General features: G+C 39.6%; 1 protein-coding gene across 4 annotated transcripts in view; it reads right to left on the bottom strand.

The window, feature by feature from the left end:
- Positions 1–20,955, bottom strand: part of ARL15 (ARF like GTPase 15) — a 155,011-nt gene that overhangs the window by 115,323 nt on the left and 18,733 nt on the right. For 3 of the 4 annotated variants that reach the window (XM_060280305.2, XM_088652764.1, XM_088652763.1), the window contains exon 2: positions 17,560–17,616. The exons of the other annotated variant lie outside the window; for it this stretch is intronic. In XM_060280305.2, the coding sequence (XP_060136288.2) occupies positions 17,560–17,616 (57 nt within the window). The remainder of the gene's footprint in view (positions 1–17,559; positions 17,617–20,955) is intronic. 4 annotated transcript variants of the gene reach the window in all.

Below are 20,955 nucleotides of genomic sequence, written 5' to 3'. Positions count from 1 at the left end.
TCTATGTTTCACATAATGTCAAAGTATTATGAGCTGTTTACACCAATTAACTAACATCTGTACTGCAGTTTTGGCAAGGGGTTATTCACATGCCATTGAGTTCATTAAAGATTAAATTGCACCCTCTAGTGGTACAATCCATACTTTGAAAAAATGTAAGTACTGTAGCTGTGCAACTAGCCTTGCTTCAAGATTGTAAATGCTCTCTTGCTGATAGAAATTAAGGTTGTTAATCCCTTAAGAAGTAAAAGACATGCACCTCAGATGGAGTTAGGAGAGAGAGAGAAAACCTAAAATACTGATGGATAGACATTTCAAAATAAATTGCATCTTGAATTTTATAAGTTAGAGTCTACATGATTCTGGTTAGTGTTTCAAAGGAAAGAATTCCTAAGGTTCTTGCTTTCTTTGTTCATTCTTTCCTGCAGTTTGAAAAAAGTACTCCTCAGCATTGTGATGTATTACATATTTATTTGCAACACACCCGGTAAGCGGAATATAAGGCTGATGTCCTGAATATGTTTACTTGGATAAAAGTTTAATTCAGTTCAATCAGACTAATTTCCATGTAATGGCACAACATTTAGAGACAGAGGTTAGATCTCTCTTTTTTGCAATTTTTCATCTTAAAAAATACCTTGGAATTTGTATAAATTCCGTATAGTTTGCTACCTCTGTACCTTTCCTTAATCCTTGGAGCTCAGAGCTGTATGACTGTATTAATGTGGATATACAACCAATATCAGTGCACATCATAACAAATCCTAGCCAATGCACTGGATTCCAACCAAGGTTTGAATTTTGCTAAGTAGCAACCCAGTGGAATATGGAGCACAGCTTACACAGCAAAAAACCACAGACTCCTGGTTGTAACTGCAACAAATCACTCAATTTATTGATATAAAAAGTTTAATAGTATTATTAAATATTATGAAAATGATATGAATGGAATTATGAATGTTTATAGAACTTACACAGAAAATAAAGTGTATAGAAATTAATAGAAAAAAGATAAAATCCTTTTAAGATAAAATATTTTAGAATAAAAAAATCTACAAAGAATTAAATTTAAAGCAACAAAGCAATTGGATATAATATGTAGGAATCACAAAACAATCAACCAGTGAAAATAATATAATATCCTAACTCTCTCCAGCCCATCTAGTTGTGAAACAATTCTAAGTTCCCTAACATATGAGATCAATAAAATTCAGTGTTACCAGTTAAGAGCAAGGGCCAGGCCTTGTAGTCTTCATCTTGAGCAAAGCACACGAACAAGGCAGGTAGCAAGAAAGGAGAACTTTACAACCCCTGCCCCAAGGAACCGAGTATGCCTTATATATAGATCAGTAATTGGATCAGGAGCTGGACCTTTCCATTAAATTCTCTACTAACTTTACTACTCGGTCCGGTATACCTGAAGGAGCGTCTCCACCCCCATCGTTCTGCCCGGACACTGAGGTCCAGCACCGAGGGCCTTCTGGTGGTTCCCTCACTACGAGAAGCCAAGTTACAGGGAACCAGGCAGAGGGCCTTCTCGGTAGTGGCACCCACCCTGTGGAATGCCCTCCCACTAGAGGTCAAAGAGAACAACAATTACCAGACCTTTAGAAGGCATCTCAAGGCAGCCCTGTTTAGGGAAGCTTTTAATGTTTAATGGATTTCTGTATTTTAATGTTTGATGGATTTCTGTATTTTAGAATTTCTGTTTTGTTGGAAGCCGCCCAGAGTGGCTGGGGGAACCCGGCCAGATGGGCGGGGTATAAATAATAAATTATTATTATATTATTATTATTACTCATGTTGGTGGGCCCACATAAGACGTAGACCATGAATTGCTATACTGTAATCTAGCTGAAATGGGGAGAAAGTGAGCAACTGTCAGCAGAACTCTGGCACACTCCAGCACTGGTCTGCAAAAATATGTAATGCTGTCACCTTTGTTTTGGCTTCATTCCCTCCACACAGCCATTCTAATCAAGATCTCAATTGGTCTTACCTAAAGCAGCAAAAATGTGCACATAGGCCCATTCACCTTATATAGAAGAGATACAGTTCAGAGAGACAACTACATCAGGCCACCACAGTTGCTGATGATGGTTGAATATAACAAAGACAAAGGTCAACAAAATAAGCACAAAGTAGATAATATACAAATGTGTGCCACCCTTTTTAACACCTGAAAAATGTAAAGTGTTACAAATTACTGGGCAGAAAAAGAGCAACGCCAGGAAAAGCAGAACTGTATCTATTTCCTTTCTTCCTTGCTTCTTCCTGACAATGCCCTTTTTCCTCAATCAATCATTCTTCACTATAACTTTGGTCACAATGATTAGACAATGTAGCATTAAATACAGTGGTACCTCGGTTTAAGTACACAATTTGTTGCAGAAGTCTGTACTTAACCTGAAGCGTACTTAACCTAAAGCGAACTTTCCCACTGAAAGTAATGGAAAGTGGATTAATCCGTTCCAGACGGTCCACGGCGTACTTAACCTGAAGTGAACTTTGCCATTGGAAGTAATGGAAAGTGGATTAATCCATTCCAGACGGGTCTGCGGAGTACTCAACCTGAAGCGTACTTAACCTGAAGTATGAGTGTAATTGGTTCTGGAAGTCTGTACTTAACCTGAAGCGTACTTAACCTGAAGCGAACTTTCCCATTGAAAGTAATGGAAAGTGGATTAATCCGTTCCAGACGGGTCCGCGGAGTACTTAAACTGAAAGTACTCAAACCGAAGCGTACTTAAACCGAGGTATGACTGTATTAAACTTACAGCCTGAAACTGCAGGGCTTCTGATTGGATAATCATGTACAACCAAACCATTTGCTATCTTGGTGAATGCTGGGAAGTTACAAGGCTTGATCTCTTGGGAAGCAGGTCACTTGACCATTAAAACCAGGATACGCTGAGAGGTTTGCCTACCTCCCAGCTCCCAAAATAGGTTTATTTGAAGATTGCCCTTCCTGCTGCTCTAAAACAGGAAGAATTACAGCTTTGTTTGCTGCTTCCTGAAGATTGTTCTCTTTCTTCTTTTCCCTGAAAGTTTTAAATGAGAAAAGCAAACTTCTATGGCCGAGTCATTGGGCAGGAGGGACACTGCAGCACGATGATTTGTAGTGGTGTACAATCTGAACTGTTCAGAAGTAATTCACAACATGAGTTCCACTTCCCTAGAAACACCTATGGAGTGTGTCCAAAGCACAGTCATTATTTTTTGTAAAAGAATTCAGGTGACATATAGCCAACCCCCCAACTGTAATTTGGTAAATTAGAGCATTGTAGAATAAGGAATGACCTCAAAGAGCATTCACTCCAACCCCTGTAAAATCACGAAAGCCACGACTACAGCATCCCTGACTACAGATACTCCTCTGGTTCATGCAGTCTTTTCCCTTCTTTCACAGTCTGAGATAATCATAGATGCCGAATCAAGATGTCACAATCAACTGTGTTTGCCACTCACCACAGTTTAATCCAAACCAACCAAGAAACTTCCAAGTGTGGTTTCAGTTCCTGGTTTGTAGGCAGCTATGCCCAATTCAAGTGAGAGATTTCACCTTCTTGGGCTCCTTGATCACTGCAGATGGTGACAGCAGTCACGAAATTAAAAGACGCCTGCTTCTTGGGAGAAAAGCAATGACAAACCTAGACAGCATCTTAAAAAGCAGAGACATCACCTTGCCGACAAAGGTCCGTATAGTTGAAGCTATGGTTTTCCCAGTAGTGATGTATGGAAGTGAGAGCTGGACCATAAAGAAGGCTGATCGCCGAATAATTGATGCTTTTGAATTGTGGTGCTGGAGGAGACTCTTGAGAGTCCCATGGACTGCAAGAAGATCAAACCTATCCATTCTTAAGGAAATCAGCCCTGAGTGCTCCCTAGAAGGACAGATCGTGAAGCTGAGGCTCCAATACTTTGGCCACCTCACGAGAAGAGAAGAATCCTTGGAAAAGACCCTGATGTTGGGAAAGATTGAGGGCACTAGGAGAAGGGGACGTCAGAGGACAAGATGGTTGGACAGTGTTCTCGAAGCTACGAACATGAGTTTGACCAAACTGCGGGAGGCAGTGCAAGACAGGAATGCCTGGCGTGCTATGGTTCATGGGGTCACGAAGAGTCGGACACGACTAAACGACTAAACAACAACAACAAATGCCCAATTCAGATACTATAATATCATTATATCATAGCAAACTACAGTGGAACCTCTGTTTACGACTACCTCCGTTTACGAAAACGTCCGTTTACGAACGCCGCGGACCCGGAAGTGTTTACATCCGGGTTCCGCAGCGTCGGATGCGCAGACGCGATCTGTACAGCTCGCGCATGTGCAGAAGCGATCTATCGGCGCTTCGCGCAAGCGCAGAAGTGTGCCTTCGGCGAGTGAATGCCTCAGCGAGCGAAGGCCTCCGCGGAACGGATTGCGTTCGCAAACCGAGGTACCACTGTATGGCTATCCCAAACCAGGGAAGGGTGGGTGAAGACACCCATGGAGACACTCTGAAACATCCAGCCATTGAATGGGAATTGGCTCAATGATATCTGCACTGAGTCACTTAAGATTATTCAGTTCTTGAACATATTACTTACCATTAATTTATGCTTTAAATTAATTTCAAGTACATTACTGCACTATGATCCATTGCTATTACATACGCAAAGTAAAAAAGATTTTGACACCTATAAAATAGGCAGATACATCAATCTCTTTCTTCATTAGAATGTAGGTACTACATAGTCTTCCTTACCAATTCAATATTGGTTTGAGTAAATCTAACCAAATGGGATGAAGAAACCAGCCCTTTCAATCACAGTTACAGTAATTTTCTCTGGATCTGAGTAATATAACAGAGGGATGAGAGATGTATGTGTATGGCATTCACCAGCAGCACAAGAAGGTAACTATTTGGAAGAAACTAAAGTGGAGGCAAGACACTAGAATCATAATTCTTCTATGATAATAACTGTTTTACATTTACAAAAAGAAACTCAGTGTTCCTGTTTCTGGCTTGGTGACTAGATCTGCTGGCATCAACATGACAAAATACCTATCATGGTACAAACAAACAAGTTTGGACTCCCGGAGCTCTAGCTGGCTTAGCTTACGAAGAGGCTGAAAATCCCTGCTGAAGAAACAATGCTGGGGAAAAAAAGTGCATAAAGTGACTCAAGATATAAAAAGAATGTTCTGTCCTAATAAAAAACAAACATAGATAACTGCTTTATAAAAAGTTAAAACACAAACGTCAAAAATCCTTTGAGTGGATGGCTTCTTCTTATAAGCGATTTTATAATGCAAACAATAAGATAAGCACATTCCACAAACTTTTAAATGGAGTAATTTAAGTGCTTTTGAACCAATTTTGATTGGTTCATAATTGGAAAAGGAGTACGACATGGTTGTATATTGTCTCCCTGCTTATTTAACTTATTTGCAGAATTCATCATGCGAAAGGCTGGACTAGATGAATCCCAAGCCGGAATTAAGATTGCCAGAAGAAATACCAACAACCTCAGATATGCAGATGACACAACCTTGATGGCAGAAAGTGAGGAGGAATTAAAGAACCTTTTAATGAGGGTGAAAGAGGAGAGCACAAAATATGGTCTGAAGCTCAACATCAAAAAAACCAAGATCATGGCCACTGGTCCCATCACCTCCTGGCAAATAGAAGGGGAAGAAATGGAGGCAGTGAGAGATTTTACTTTCTTGGGCTCCTTGATCACTGCAGATGGTGACTTCTTGGGAGAAAAGCAATGACGCCTGCTTCTTGGGAGAAAAGCAATGACAAACCTAGACAGCATCTTAAAAAGCAGAGACATCACCTTGCCGACAAAGGTCCGTATACTTAAAGCTAAGGTTTTCCCAGTAGTGATGTATGGAAGTGAGAGCTGGACCATAAAAAAGGCTGATCGCCGAAGAATTGATGCTTTTGAATTATGGTGCTGGAGGAGACTCTGGAGAGTCCCATGGACTGCAAGAAGATCAAACCTATCCATTCTGAAGGAAATCGGCCCTGAGTGCTCACTGGAAGGACAGATCGTGAAGCTGAGGCTCCAATACTTTGGCCACCTCATGAGAAGAGAAGATTCCCTGGAAAAGACCCTGATGCTGGGAAAGATTGAGGGCACTAGGAGAAGGGGACGACAGAGGACGAGATGGTTGGACAGTGTTCTCGAAGCTACCAACATGAGTCTGACCAAACTGCGGGAGGCAGTGGAAGACAGGAGTGCCTGGCGTGCTCTGGTCCATGGGGTCACGAAGAGTCAGACACGACTAAACAACAACAACAACGCTGCATGACTGAGCTGGTGTGATTTTTCAGTTTGTTTCAATTACAGGCTTACATTGTGTTGAAAAATATGGCTAAACCCAAGTGCTTTCAATGAAGCCAAAATTACCATGAAAAAAATTCTATTCAATTGACAGAAACCAGGAGTTCGTTTCAGTTACACTACAACCAGAAGCTCTGCCCCGATGATAATGGGATTTGGATTGGGCCTGATATACACTGGAAAGATACATAACTGCTGCACATAGGTGTATATCCTAGGAGACTTGCTTCCATGTTAACATTCTGGGGATTTTATATACCATGTAACTGGTATTTTAAAACCATGAAGAACCATATTGAAGAACCATGCAATGTATGTGCCGTACTAATGTTATCTCATTACAAGCAGTTTTGAAGCACTTGAGGTCTTCATATTTCATAATACACATAAGAAAACACTAGGTTACAGTAATTTAGTCAATGAATTGACATGCTTAGTAAGCGCTCCTTATCATGCAATGAGAAGCCATTGTAGCTGGAAGATGCGTGGATTATGCTTTGAACATCTATGGTGTGCGTGAGAAAGTTCCTACAAATTCAGTTTGTGTTGGATTATTTATATCTGCATCCTGTTTAGAGAATGAGTCCAGTCCTGTTTAAGCCATTTTTGTATATTCTTTACTAGAGTTATTTCTTACTGATGGAGGCCTCCAGTCAGCACTTGCTTCCTGTCATTCACACCCCACAAAGCGGATTTCCACCCCAAGCAAGAAACAGATTGTCTTTTGAATGCATAAGCTTTTAAAACAAATGTCTGCTCCTTTTATACAACTTTATTGGCTAGAATAAAAGCAAACACTGAAGCATTAATAACCATAGTTTCCTCATAGTTTTCATATACAAGAAATCATTTTAGACCCAAACTACATATGACAGCAGCAGGCCCCCATTTTTACATAATTCTAAAGGATAAGAACCCATCTTGACAACCCCCACAGACACACCTTCAAGGAAAGTCCAAACGCAGATGGCTATGTTGGCCCATGATTTTATTTTATTTATATATTCTTACTTGCCTTTCACCTAAAGGTCCTAGAGAGGATTAAAACATCAAAATCCAGTTTTATACGTACAGCAGGAGTTTATAGCACCATACCCAGAGCTTAAACAAATAGACTTCAGCCAGCTAAAAGCAAACTTTTAGCTTTTAATTAGAAATGCAAACAAACAGTGTTACCATAAAAACTGTAAGCATGAAGTAGAGATCCCATCAAAGGAAAGGAAAGAAGAACCTAGCCTGCCCTTGATCATTTTAGTCTCTTACATCCCCTATGCTTATCAGATACAAACTTAAAATAAATCCTTATTATCACCTCATCCATTTACCTGAGCAATGGCAATTCATCCATTACTATGGTCACTGAGCAACAGCAAAATGAAGAGCCACTGCATTTCGCCTTGTCACTTAATGTTCCAGTTGCTACTGCCAGGCAAAGCTCTTCAGCTGAGTATGCTAAGTTGAGGCTAGATGAAGATCACTGAAGCAGAAGTTTCATTCTTTGGAGAATGTGCCTTTAAAACACCCAGGAGCTTCTGCTAAGATTTTGTAGGAACACAAGAGCTCAACCACTGTTCTTCACTACCATGATCAAGCTGACAAGCAGTTGCATTTAGACCCAAATACCTACCGGTATTTACAAATTCTTGTCCATCCATAACCTTTAGAAAAGGTTTCTCCTCAACCTCAAGCAGGAGCCTCAAACATGAGCCTAACACAGGGGCTGGGAACAAATGTGGTCCTCCATCTCTATCTGGCTACCTCTACCAAGCCACAAAACCCCTCCCCACAACCCTCACTGGCCCTGCTTCACACCCTCCTCAATGTTTTTATCTAGCTGGAATATGTCCTTGAACTCTGGGAACACTTTTTGCTTGCCTGGATGGAGGACAGAGAGAGCTGTGCAAGAGAGTTTTAAAAGCCAACCTGTTAAAAGGTAACATTTATATTACATTTTAAAGTGGGTGCACATTTGCCTTTGGTGTGTGGTCCTCAGAGTTGCCCAGAAGCGTGGCCTTCAGGCCTAAGGAAGTTCCCCATTCCTGGTCTAAAATGAATCTGCAATGTTACCTTGCCTCCAGCATATATACACAATGCTGTGAATGAGGAAATGGATTATTATCTGGCAAGGACAGGCAAAATGATTGTTACTAAGCATACACATCAGTTACACAGAAACAGGATTTTAGCAAGTTTCTCACTGTATCCACTGGGATTTACTACCTCTCACAGGTAATTTTAATGCATTAGTTAAATCACAGGAATTTAGGGTGCAAGAGAAAATCATATTATCACCAGCCAAATCATTGTATACCAAGGCTAACTACGACCGAACAGATGGATGGTGGAATGCAATATGAAAGGGGGGGGGTGGTTTTCCTCTGTTATGCATTTGGATTTTTTTCCTGCTTGTGTCCATCACACAATAGGAAAGGGAGGAGTGCACAGGATATAGCCTAAAAGCTATGATAAATTGTAATTTTATTTTCCTTTTCCCCTCACAATGGGAAACAATGGAAAATAGCAAAATGCAGACTTTTCCATACTGTATGAGTTCACTCCAAAAGCATTTCATTATATTGGCTTTAAAAGATTGACACTACATTTAGAACTATTGGGCCATTCCATTGTCACGGGTGGGACACTTGGACCATGTTTTTTGGTATTCACACATGTGTAAGAATGTAAATATACATAAAAATTAACAACCAAAATTTGAACTATGTTCTTAATAAGATACTGAACATTTTACTAATTTTTTATTATTTTTATGGATATTTTTGACAATTTTATTAAATGTTAAAGTATTGTCACGGGTGGGACAAAAAAAGGACACGGAGCTTGAGATAAGTTTGATTTATGGAAAAACTCTGTGAGTTGGGAGGTGAATCAATTATAAACTCAGCATATCTGTTTAAATCAATGTTTATTGGTTACAACTATGCAATCAGAAATTTAGGTTAAGAAATTTAATGATACAAAATTAAGGAAAAAATGCTGTCACGGGTGGGACAATGAAATGTCACGGGTGGGACGCGTCTGGCATACACTTGATTTAACATACAATTAAGGTTGTTAAAAATGGAATAATTACAAAAAAACCTTTTGCTATTACTATACTTACTATCTACTATAGCCTACAAAGTATAATGTTGTATTTACTAAAATTAAAATCTATTTTAAAAATATTTTCTTCTAGTCCATCTCTGGGCCAATTAACCACTTTCAAACACATCTACATTTTCAGTAAATTCATAAAAAATGTTCCTTCTGACTCGTTTAACATTAGGTTGGGGTAAGATACTAAGAATATGTTCAAACTGCACATATGATATGTCTTTTTCATCAACTTGAAACAGCTTTCCAGAATTGTTAACTGCTCGCATACACATCACCTTGACTTCTCCATCATCTTCAACATTACTTTGGCATATTGCAGCATATCTATATTTAGTAGGCCTGGTTCTTTGTCTTTTTGTAGTTGTTTCAAATTCAACTAAAACATATGTCCCAATAGTCACTCCATCAACAAACGGCTTCACTCCAACCACCGGCACATCTGTTTCATTTGTACAACTTGCTACACCATCTTGTTTTTCTGTGTCACTATCAGAATCTCTGTAAACATCAGAAACTTTTAACTTGAACAGTTCTGTGAAGACTACGTGGGTGGACTTTTGAAAAGAAGGTCCATAAACTAAACTTCTTTTGTCTTTAGCTTTAAAAAAATGGTTGGACTGCACGTTTGGAATCTTCCTCACCAAAGTCCAGCGCTCATCTAGCATCGCCATATTTGCACTGATATCAGTAGGTGTTAAAAGGACAAACTTCACTCTTGGTACTGCTTTTTCAGCACATTTAACAAAATCTGATGCTGAATTGATTACTACTCTCCTTTGTTTCACTGCATTCCAAACTGCTTGCTTAGTTAATCCACCAATCCCATCCACGGCACCCTTGCCGTGGGATGTAGCAAAAAAAAACCATTCCCCATCAACACCAAAGTCTTCAGGCATAAAACACAGATTGGACAGTGTGTACTTATTTTTGAACTGACCAGCACACCCATCAGAAAAGATTTTGACCTTTGTCAGTCTGTTAAATTCTTTCTTAAGTTCTTCAATTATGGCTTTTAGGCATGCATATACTGAGTATTTGTCGTGGGTTAAGTGATCCGAAACCACGGCAAAAGAACGTACTTTGCCTTGAGTCCAAGCGCAACCAGTAAATACTGTGATTTGGTTGTGGGTCCAGTGTGCACTTTGGATTTCATCTTGCGATGTTGCCAAATAGTTTTCAGCAAAATCCACTTGAAGAATCACCTCATCATCAGCTACTGTGTCCTTCATATTTTTGAAAGCTTTAGCTTGTAATCGCTTTACAAAGAAGTGCTTCTTAAATTTACTAAATTGATTTTGTAGCTCATTGACAGCTTCTTCTATGGTTCCTTTTGCTTCAAAAACCTTAGGCCGGCTAGAACAGTCATCTTTCCATTGCTTCCAGAAAATCTCAGACGACATGTTTAAGTCTTCATCAATTAGGGTGTGCAAATTAAGTACACACTTTTTGCATTCACCATTCATGCACTTTTCATTTTCCAAATCACAACAAGTAAGGCTCAAAAGATCAGAATGTGTGGAAGGAAAAAAAATGTCTTTCCTACTTATGGCTTCAATTAGGAAATTGAAATTAGCGTGGTATTTGCAAACGCAAACATTGTGTGGCATTTGAGAAGCTAAGTCAATATTTTTAGGCCTCAGTTCATAAAATTTTGATTTGCTGATTTCAACTGTTGGGTTATCAATCTTAAATAAGGCATAGGCCTCTTGGACTGTCATATTCATATGCCGCTTTTGGATTTTGATTCTTTTTCCACTTGTTGGATCTTTAATAGATTTGACATCCTTAATTCCTGGTGCCTGCCTGCTAATATCATCTGAATTATAAAACTCATGGACCTTTGCGATATTATCTTGTGAAATAATAGAACTTTTGGTGTTCTGTTTAGGGCTTTTATCAAATAGTGTTTTTGACGCTTGAGGTGAACTCTCATACACAAGCTTTCGTAACACGGCTATTCTTTTCCGTGGACTTAATGGCAACACTCTTTTAACTTTGGTAACAGCCTTTCCAAGAGATTGTGGGCATTTAAATGACCCAATCTCTGGAATAGTAGTGTCGCCAATTGGCCTAGATTCTTTTTCTTTTATCTTTTGTCTGTACTTTCTTTTGCGCTCAGTTTCTTTCCGTCTGTATTCCATAAGTGATTTTGCAGACAAATTCTTTACCAACTTCATCTTTTCTCGCCTCTTCTTATCTCTGACCCTCTCCTTTTCTTTGAAGCTTTCACATTTGTTTTTATCTTGTTTTAGTTTTTCACGCAGCTTTCTCATACGTTCTGCAGATGTAGTCTTTCCCATTTTGTGTATTGATTCAAAGGTTATATTATCTGTATTACTGTATGTATTCGCATTAGGGTAAAGTAACGGTAACTGCCTTTGTTCCAGAAGGAACAGCTACTATTGGTTCATTCAAGCAGCTGCATTTGGCTCCTTAGTCTTATTGGTTTCCACCAAAAGGCAGCTTTGTGATTGCTTGAGATTGTTCCCTCCAAAATGTATCTCTTTCTAGCTAGTTCCCCTCTCCTCAGTCCCCTCAGTCTTGTTTGCCAGAATAAAGAATTATTACATGAGGAATCTGTCTCCTGTCTGCAGAGAGCTGAAATCACTTGCTGAAATCACTAACTCAAGCTACAACAGTTAGCAACCTAATAAAACAAGCTGAAAACTGTCACGGGTGGGACAGAAAAAAATTATTAAAATTTCATGGTGTTTACATTAATTAACTGCATTTTTATTATTGATAGGTGTGTTATACTCTAATACATACTCCCACAATAAAACAAACATAACCTATAAATTAGTTTTATCACAAAATAAACTTTTGTACCTTTTGCTGTCACGGGTGGGACACTGAAACAGCATCCCATTCAATAATAAAAATAAAATAGAAATAACTTACCTATTTAAAAATTTTCAAGTCCAATGTGTAGACAAAGTTATTCACTTTAATAATATACCAACAATGACAACCACAATTTTTGTTTATCTTTAAAAAATAATGCCAACCTAAATGAACAAAATTAAGCTACACAATCAGAAAAGTGATACTGAAACTTCAAGCTCAAATTTCTCATGAAAAAAATAATTTCAAATTCTTTTTTCCTTTGGAATATTGAACTTTAATATGTTTAGTTAATGAAACTATAAGTAAAATAAGTATATTTTAAAAATAATTTTTTTCTTATCAGGCTCATTTTTCACGGAATGGCCCTATTCTGTTTATAGTGGTAGCTTTTTTAGTGCATTTATTGTTTCTATGCTGCCTGCGTATGGCTTTTAAGCTGACTTTTGCTAATTTTGTGCTAGTGCCACTTTTCTATTAGTCTGTTTGATCATATAAATATGTATATATTGTTATAAGCTAAGTGCTTAGATTGAGTGAATAATTTCACCAACTAAGTACCCTTTCATAATAAAAATTCAAGTCACTTATAATAGGCCAGTCTTTGTATTCACCACAGTGTGTGGCAGTACACAAAAACAGTGATTGTGGCGAAAGAAATCCACAAGGTTGTTTAAAGTCAATTGTCACTGTTCTCAGAATCTAGAAGGAAAGCATTACAATTCTATCACTGACCAGTGGCAGCATGCCTTGGACACCAGCTGCTGGGAGCTGCAGGTGGACAGTGCTGTGGCACTCATGCCTTGCTTGCAGGCATCTCACGGGCATGTGGTTGGCCATCCTGTGAGAACAGGATGCTAAAGTAGATGCCACCCCAGTGATGGCCACTTGCCAGTGGTTGGCATGGCTAGTGTGCATAGGCACACTATACATATACAAGGCGTACACACATACTACACTCACGAGACATGCAAACATACAGCCCTTCCTTGTTCTCCCTCCCCCTCCCACAGTCGGAACCTCATACATATACACAACAATTCCAGCTCTACCCACTGAAGTGCTCGGGTGACAGTGGTATACTACAGCTACCCTTAGGGACGCGGGTGGTGCTGTGGGTTAAACCACAGAGCCTAGGGCTTGCCGATCAGAAGGTCGGCGGTTCGAATCCCCGCGGTGGGGTGAGCTCCTGTTGCTCAGTCCCAGCTCCTGCCAACCTAGCAGTTCGAAAGCACGTCAAGGTGCAAGTAGATAAATAGGTAACACTACAGTGGGAAGGTAAACGGTGTTTCCGTGTGCTGCTCTGGTTCGCCAGAAACGGCTTTGTCATGCTGACCACATGACCTGGAAGCTGTACACCGGCTCCCTCGGCCAATAACGCGAGATGAGCGCCGCAACCCCAGAGTCGGTCATGACTGGACCTAATGGTCAGGGGTCCCCTTTACAGCTACCCTTTAGAGAGGATCACGAATACCAAGTACCATAGCAGTAAGATCAGATATAAAGTTCTCTGGTTGCTCTTTTAAGACTAAAAGGCAGTATTTTCTCTCCCCACCAGTTTGGGGGGAGGGGTGCTGTCCAAGAGCAGGGATAGGGATTATATACCCTGACCTGATCAGGAGATAAAGCTCTCTGTCTGTTTCATAGGGAGCCGTCTCTAAAAGAACAGAGTGTTTTATCCCCTGATTGAGGGGGGTCTAATGAACCACTTCCTTGGCTTGGCAGGCTGTATTCAGCCTGTAGGTTAGCCATCCCAACGGAACAGGTAACCAGCTCCTCTGATCAACTTCCTTGGTGGCATCTCAACTGGGAAAGAGGAAGGTTTAGATAATATTATTCTCCCACATAAGCAAGATCTCACCTTCTATCCCCATCAGTTCATCCACCCATATACTGCCTCTAGGCTTTTATGTGAAAGGATTACATTTTTATAGTATGTGCACACTTAGACCTGAACAACATAACTGGCATCTCAGATAAAGCGCACCATCAAGCACACTTTACATTCCCCCCAATTAATATTATCTTTTTTCATAGCAGCTAGAATTTTTCCCCACAATGCCAAATTCATAGCATTTGGCAGAATGTAGGCTGACCAAGCTGTAGTGGGGGAGGGGAAAGAAATTAAATTATGGTACTATTAGTAATAATGTGCCCAATCCCTAGGAAACAGTTCCTCCTCCTAGATATGTTTGGTGAAGTGGTTCCTTCTATTTCTCTATCAAAGAATGAGGTGGAGAATTTTGAGAGCATTTGTACAAATCACTACCTGATTGTAAAGGGAGGCCAACTCCTCAGAGGAATCTGGTTCAGGAGATGCCCATACTCTGCTTATCATATTCCTCCAATAATATACTGGGTTTTGTAAAATCTTGGCCATTACATATTTCTGGTGAATATCTGTTTGCTCATACTGTTTTTTCTTCAATGTGCAAATGTGCAATGTGCAATGTGCAAATTGTAGCTACAAGGTGCCATTGTAGCCCCTTTCAGTAAAAAAAAGAAAAGAAGAGGGAAAAGATTCTATACTCTGCATTTTCCATGAACAGTACTAAACAGGATTAAAAAATGTCTTTCTTCATTTCCAATGCACATTTTAAAATAAAAACCAAAAAGAGTTAAATAAAACCAGGCCACATCCCATGTTTGTAACAGGGGGGAGGGGAGATAATATAATTTTTGGACAGAGTACAGTACCAATACTAAAATGACAGTCACTGGCTTAATAGTGCATATTCTATATTTATAATCCCTTCCTTCCAATGCTAGATGTCAGCTGTTTAATCAGCACAAACACCACCCTCCACCAAGACAAAGGGCTGCACACATTCACCTAAGCATCCATTAGTTCAGGCATCCCCAAACCTCGGCCTTCCAGATGTTTTGGACTACAATTCCCATCATCCCTGACCACTGGTCCTGTTAGCTAGCTAGGGATCATGGGAATTGTAGGCCAAAACATCTGGAGGGCCAGAGTTTGGGGATGCGTGCATTAGTTCTTTGCTCATATGTTCCCTCATCACTTTCCCCATGGACAGTTACTGGCCCAGCCTTTGGCAGAGAACACACACAGGTGGCTTGCTCTGCCCTTATGGCTTTAAAACTCCCTGCTGTAATCCTGTCAATTCTTAGATGATAAACATAGCCCAATTAGATTTGCATTTAGAAGGGAGACTTCCAAAGAAGTTGGAAAGCTGCAGTAAAATGAACTGACAAGTCAATAAAAAGGACAGGATATGGCATTCCTCTGTCAAACTGCCACAGAACCAGACAGATTTTGGAGTGCAATTAAGGACCTACAACTGTTCTTTAAGTCAATAGCTGCAGTATCTTTTACAAATTATTTCTAAAGTTTTCCAAATCAGATAATTCGAAACAGCAGCTCACATCCAAAATGTCCAGTTGTGTTGGGAGCTGACCTTCTTGGGCCTACAGTTCAAGGAAGGAGGAGGATCTACATTGAAAATTATTATACAAAGGTATAATGTCTCAATTTGAGATGCAGCAATACCTAGAGTAATCCTTCAATGTGCCTGTGCCTACACAATTGCTGGACATCTGCCCAATCTAGGATTACACTCTTCCTCCTCAGGCAATATGAGTTTGCACCATTTATGACGCATTACTTCTGATGAGAGCTGCCTAGAGTGGCTGGGGAAACCAAGCCAGATGGGCAGAGTATAAATAATAAATATTTTTATAAATAAATTATTATTATTATAACCTGCCTCCTTCCTGTAATGTTCCTTTATTACATATGTGTCCTGTGCTCATAAGCACCAAGTACTGCCAAGGTAAACCGAACGATCACAAGGTGCATGTGGACATTGCTTCCAAACTACATTTGTACATACCATCATGTGTAGGCAATATCCGCATCCACAATTGGGACAAGTGCTCCTGGTGAAAGCAATGCACAGCCGTGTCTCAAAGCTGACTGCTTATGTGTGACTGGTCCCAAACTAAATGGATAACATACGGAATAGGGAGAGAATGTGGGATGGGCCAAGAACAGTTCCTTCCTACAGCAGTGCTTCACCTTCTGGGAGGCTGGCAATGTTGGCATAGAAAGTAATTGTTTGATCTACTGGCTCTCCCCATTTTAAATGCATGAACTCTCATGTGAAAGCAACAACCATGCTGCATAGTAATATAAGAATCAGTATTCAGTGTCTGTCTATAGCTGGTGAACCAGTTGATATTGAATACACAGAAGACAGAGGTGCTTATGGCGATTGGAGAAGTAGATATGCCTATCCTGGATGAAGACACATTGCCCCAAAGCAACAAGTTCACAGCTTGGAGGTATTTCTGAAATCCAGAAATACAGGTGCTGATAGTGGTGGCAGATAGTAAATGATGCTTGATTCTGATAGAAAGTGCTATGCCAAAATGTAGCCCATCCGGAAAATAAGGACATTGGTACCGTTTTAAATGCCCGGTTTCACTACTGTAAGGCACTTGGACTGGAAGACAGTCCAAAACTGCAGTTGCTTTAGACTGAGGTGGTACAGCTTTTATCCAGTGCTAATACAATTCAATAATATTACAAGAGCTCTTCTGGTAACCACGTAGCTTTCCAGGATCAATTCAAAGTGCTGCTTTTCACCTTTAAAAAACCAGGACGCTATAAAACCTTAGGAGCACTATTTCCATTCCAGCGCTTTCAGTTCAGTTAACAATGCCCTATTACAGGTGGAGTCATCAGAAGCGAGGGTGCTTGCTACAAGCAGTACAACCATATTTGGCCCCCTCAACAGATAATCCCACCCTCCAAACACATGCAAGATCTGTTCAATCAGTGCTTTTGGCAGAGCCATAAATATTGTTGTGTGTTTGGACATGTCTTGGGTTATAACGGGTGCGGCACTAGTTTGCCTTTTGCTCAATGCTCATAGGGTGTGATATCATTGCTCTGATTTATAGATATGTTCTTTTAAATTTGTGTAATTAATGTTCCTAGCTTTAAGTCAAAATGTTGTGAATTGCCTTGGAAGTATTTGTATCCTCAAAAATGGAATATACATGAGTAATGATGAAACAACAACAACAACAACAACAACAACAACAACTTGTGTAAATGTATAAAGCCAAACACTTCACCACATGAAGCAAACTTCTACAGGACACAATTTAAGCACAATACACTGGCTGAAAATACAGAGTAGCTACAACAGAGGATCTAAGGCACAAATACTAGAATTAACTTTGCAAGACTTGAGCATACATTGCATCAAAAGATGGCATATTGCTTACCGTGTAAATGCCAATTCTACAAACAGCACATGAAAGCTGGATACACCCAGACATTCTCTAAAGAAATTGAAATACAGTATTACCAAGTATTATTAGTGCTGGGGGAAGGGGAGGAATGAGAAATAAAAGTGTGCTTTTTTTCTTCTGAAACACAGGTTTATGCCACATGTTTTTTCTCATCGTAAGTTTAATCTTGGGAGCCTGCAGGAATTTTTTAATAACGGTGCACAAAGGTTGGCCAGAATAACAGGCTCCAATTCCTCCCACTGTACCACCATATTTTGAAAGAAGGTGTGTGTACCTATTCTAGTTTAAAACCGTGTTTATCATTACAGGGTGGCTTTTTTGGTTTTTTTTCACTGCCCATAAAAATATTTTAGCTTTCATAATTACGTTTTGCAGTGAACCCCTGAGCACCTAAATACAAAAAAGTGACATAGAAATAAGTTATCCACATTATTTTTTCATACAGCACTACTGAGGCAAGCTCATAAAAGCAGTTCATTCCAAGAAGTGTTATGTGAATAGTTTGTCCCAAACAAAAAACATATATATGTATGCATGCAGACATCATATGCCATTAAGTTGCCTAGAAGAAGGAAAGGAATCTCAGATCAGCAGCTCAAACACAACCCTATATTCCTTGCTTATATGGCCTCATATTTTTCCCCCAACTCCTGCTAGATCTCTGCTTCAAGTGGTCATATGAATGAGACAATATATTTCAGAAAGACATAAACGAGTTCTCTTTTTCATAACCTGGTTTGGCAATACCATGTCTTTCAGGGACAGGAGAAAACTAAAAATCACTTTGGTGTCTTAAAAACATAAAATTTTCTCCTTCATAGTTTGAAAGTTTAAGCTCCCGTTTTACACTGAGATTTTATGTATGAGTGCAGGTCAGATAGGTGGCACAGCACACAATACCATAGCTGCCAAGTACTGTACCTGTTTTCCCCGGAAAACCCCCGTATTTCCTTACCATTTTCCGCAAGTGTCCCGAATGGCAAAATACCGTGTATTCCCCCGGATTATGGAGCTCCTGCCAGTGGCCATATTCTTCTGGTGCCACGCCGGCACCGGAAGTCGCTTCTACGCACTTCCAGACATGCGTAGAAGTGACTTCCGATGCTGCTCTGCCCATTTCCAAAATGTCCGCAGCGCCAGAAGTCGCTTCTACGCATGTCCGGCGCTGCAGACATTTTGGAAATGGGCACAGCGACATTGGAAGTCGCTTCTACACATGTCCAGAAGTGCGTAGAAGTGACTTCCGGTGCCGCAGCGCAGCTGATCCCAGATTTTTCACTCTGGAATTTGGCACGTACGCACAATACACTAAGCCTGCACAGTGTGTTGAAGATTCCATGAGCTGTGCTACTAATTGCTTCCTTAGCAAAGCGAAACAAAATAAAAAAATTCCTTCCAGTAACACCTTAGAGACCAACTAAGTTTGTCATTGGTATGAGCTTTAATGTGCATGCACACTTATTCAGATACCTTAGTAAATGTGAGAGATAACGCAGGCCACAAAAATGGTTCCTATTTGGTCCTGATTGATTGGTTCATTTTTTTTATCCTGATCAATCATGGAAGAACAGTATTTTGTTCCATTTTGCCTTACTGACAGTTGAAAAGGAGGAGGAGCAAATATATATTGGTACACAACAGCAGGGGATTACGGAATGAATTTGTGCCTTTGAAGTTGCAGCCCTACTTAGATTGTTAGCTCTTTTGCAGCAGGGAGTTAACCACCTCTTCTGTTCCTGTGCATTCAATAAATAGTATCTCTTTCAGTTGTATGGATACCAAAACAAGCTGTCTGTTAACTGTGACAACAATCTGGCTATCTAAAGAACAATGGGTTGTATGCAACTAATCTTTACTCAGAGTAGACCTACTGAAATTAATGACCCTTAGTCATGTTTATTCATTTCAGTTGGTCTATTCTGAATAAAACTTAGTTGAATATCACCCACCTACAGTTATGCTCTGGATTTTTCTTTTCTTTTTAGGAATAAGATATATGGTTTAGATGCAAAACTATAAAGCTGAACTTATACTGTACTTGCAAGGAAAGTCCTATCTAGTACACTAGCTTACCTCCCTCTGCCTATATATTTTGATGTTGATTATGGATTTGTTTATTACATCATCTTTGATAACGTGTAATTAAATAAGATATAAGTAACAAACCAAAGTTACAAAATATAAGTTAAAATCAAACTTTCAGATTATATTGTGTATTGACAATGACTTTCCTGTCTTCCAAATATAATTAAAAGTTGAGCTTTAAAGACTTGTATCTAGCATGCATCTGATTTCTGGAATAAAAAAACTGGATTGTAACTGTATTACCCTGTTTCTCCGAAAATAAGATGTAGTCATAAAATAAGCCGTAGCAGGATTTTTAAGCATTCAAGGAATATAAGCCATACCCTGAAAATAAGACATAGTGATAGGCGCAGCAGCAATGCCAGCCGCGACAGGAGGAGGAAAAAAAGAAAGACATCCCCTGAAAATAAGCCATAGTGTGTTTTTTTGACAAAAAATAAATATAAGACGGTATATTATTATCGTAGAAACACAGTAGATTGTTCTAAGGTAAGGTTACCAGATTTTTTCAATGAATCCAGGGACACTTTTCAACTTCAATGGATTTTGTATGGGGAATGATTTGCAAAAGTGGGGACTGTCCCCTGGAAACGGTGACGTCTGGTAACCTTATTAAGGCTACTACAGTGGTACCTCGACTTACGGACGACTCGACAACCGAATTTTTCGACTTACGAATGGGGGTAATGGCCGCGCACTTACGAATGTCTCAACATCCGGAAAAAAAACTGTGGTGGTTTTAGATAGGATTTTTCAACTTACGAATTTTTCCGTTTTCAATGCATTCCTATGGGAAATCGCGTTTCCAATGGCGTTTTTTGACTTACGAATTTTTTGACTTACGAAGGTGCCTTCAGAAAGGATTAAATTCGTAAGTCAAAGCACCACTGTATTAGCCATTGCTTTAGTTAGTTGGATTGTTTGCTGTCACAGAATACAACTTGCTTTCGGTGTGCATATTTCTGTTAAACAAGCTCTTAAGAAAGAAAATGTAGCAAGTGTATGCAATATTGAGATATCTCCCAGCCCTCAATTTTCCAGTACAAGGATGCAGCTAAATTTCAACATGACAAAGCTTAGTACAAGAAGTTTAGAGTCATTATTTTTGTAGGGAAGCCAACACATACAACAAAGGTTATGTAACTTCAGTCTGGATTCTTATTCAGCACACAATTAATTTGCTTTTGACCTTTAGCAAATGCTACAATAATAAGGCTTTTCAGCTGCAAACAAAACCAAGATAAATACAAAAGGAGTATAACTTATATATAAAACTTTCTGTGT

The sequence above is a fragment of the Zootoca vivipara genome, chromosome 10 (assembly GCF_965207765.1).
Source record: "Zootoca vivipara chromosome 10, rZooViv2.hap1.1, whole genome shotgun sequence".
In the NCBI taxonomy this organism is placed as follows: domain Eukaryota; kingdom Metazoa; phylum Chordata; class Lepidosauria; order Squamata; family Lacertidae; genus Zootoca; species Zootoca vivipara.
The sequence above is the reverse complement of the archived record's forward strand: the minus strand, read 5'-3'. Positions and strand labels throughout refer to the sequence as shown.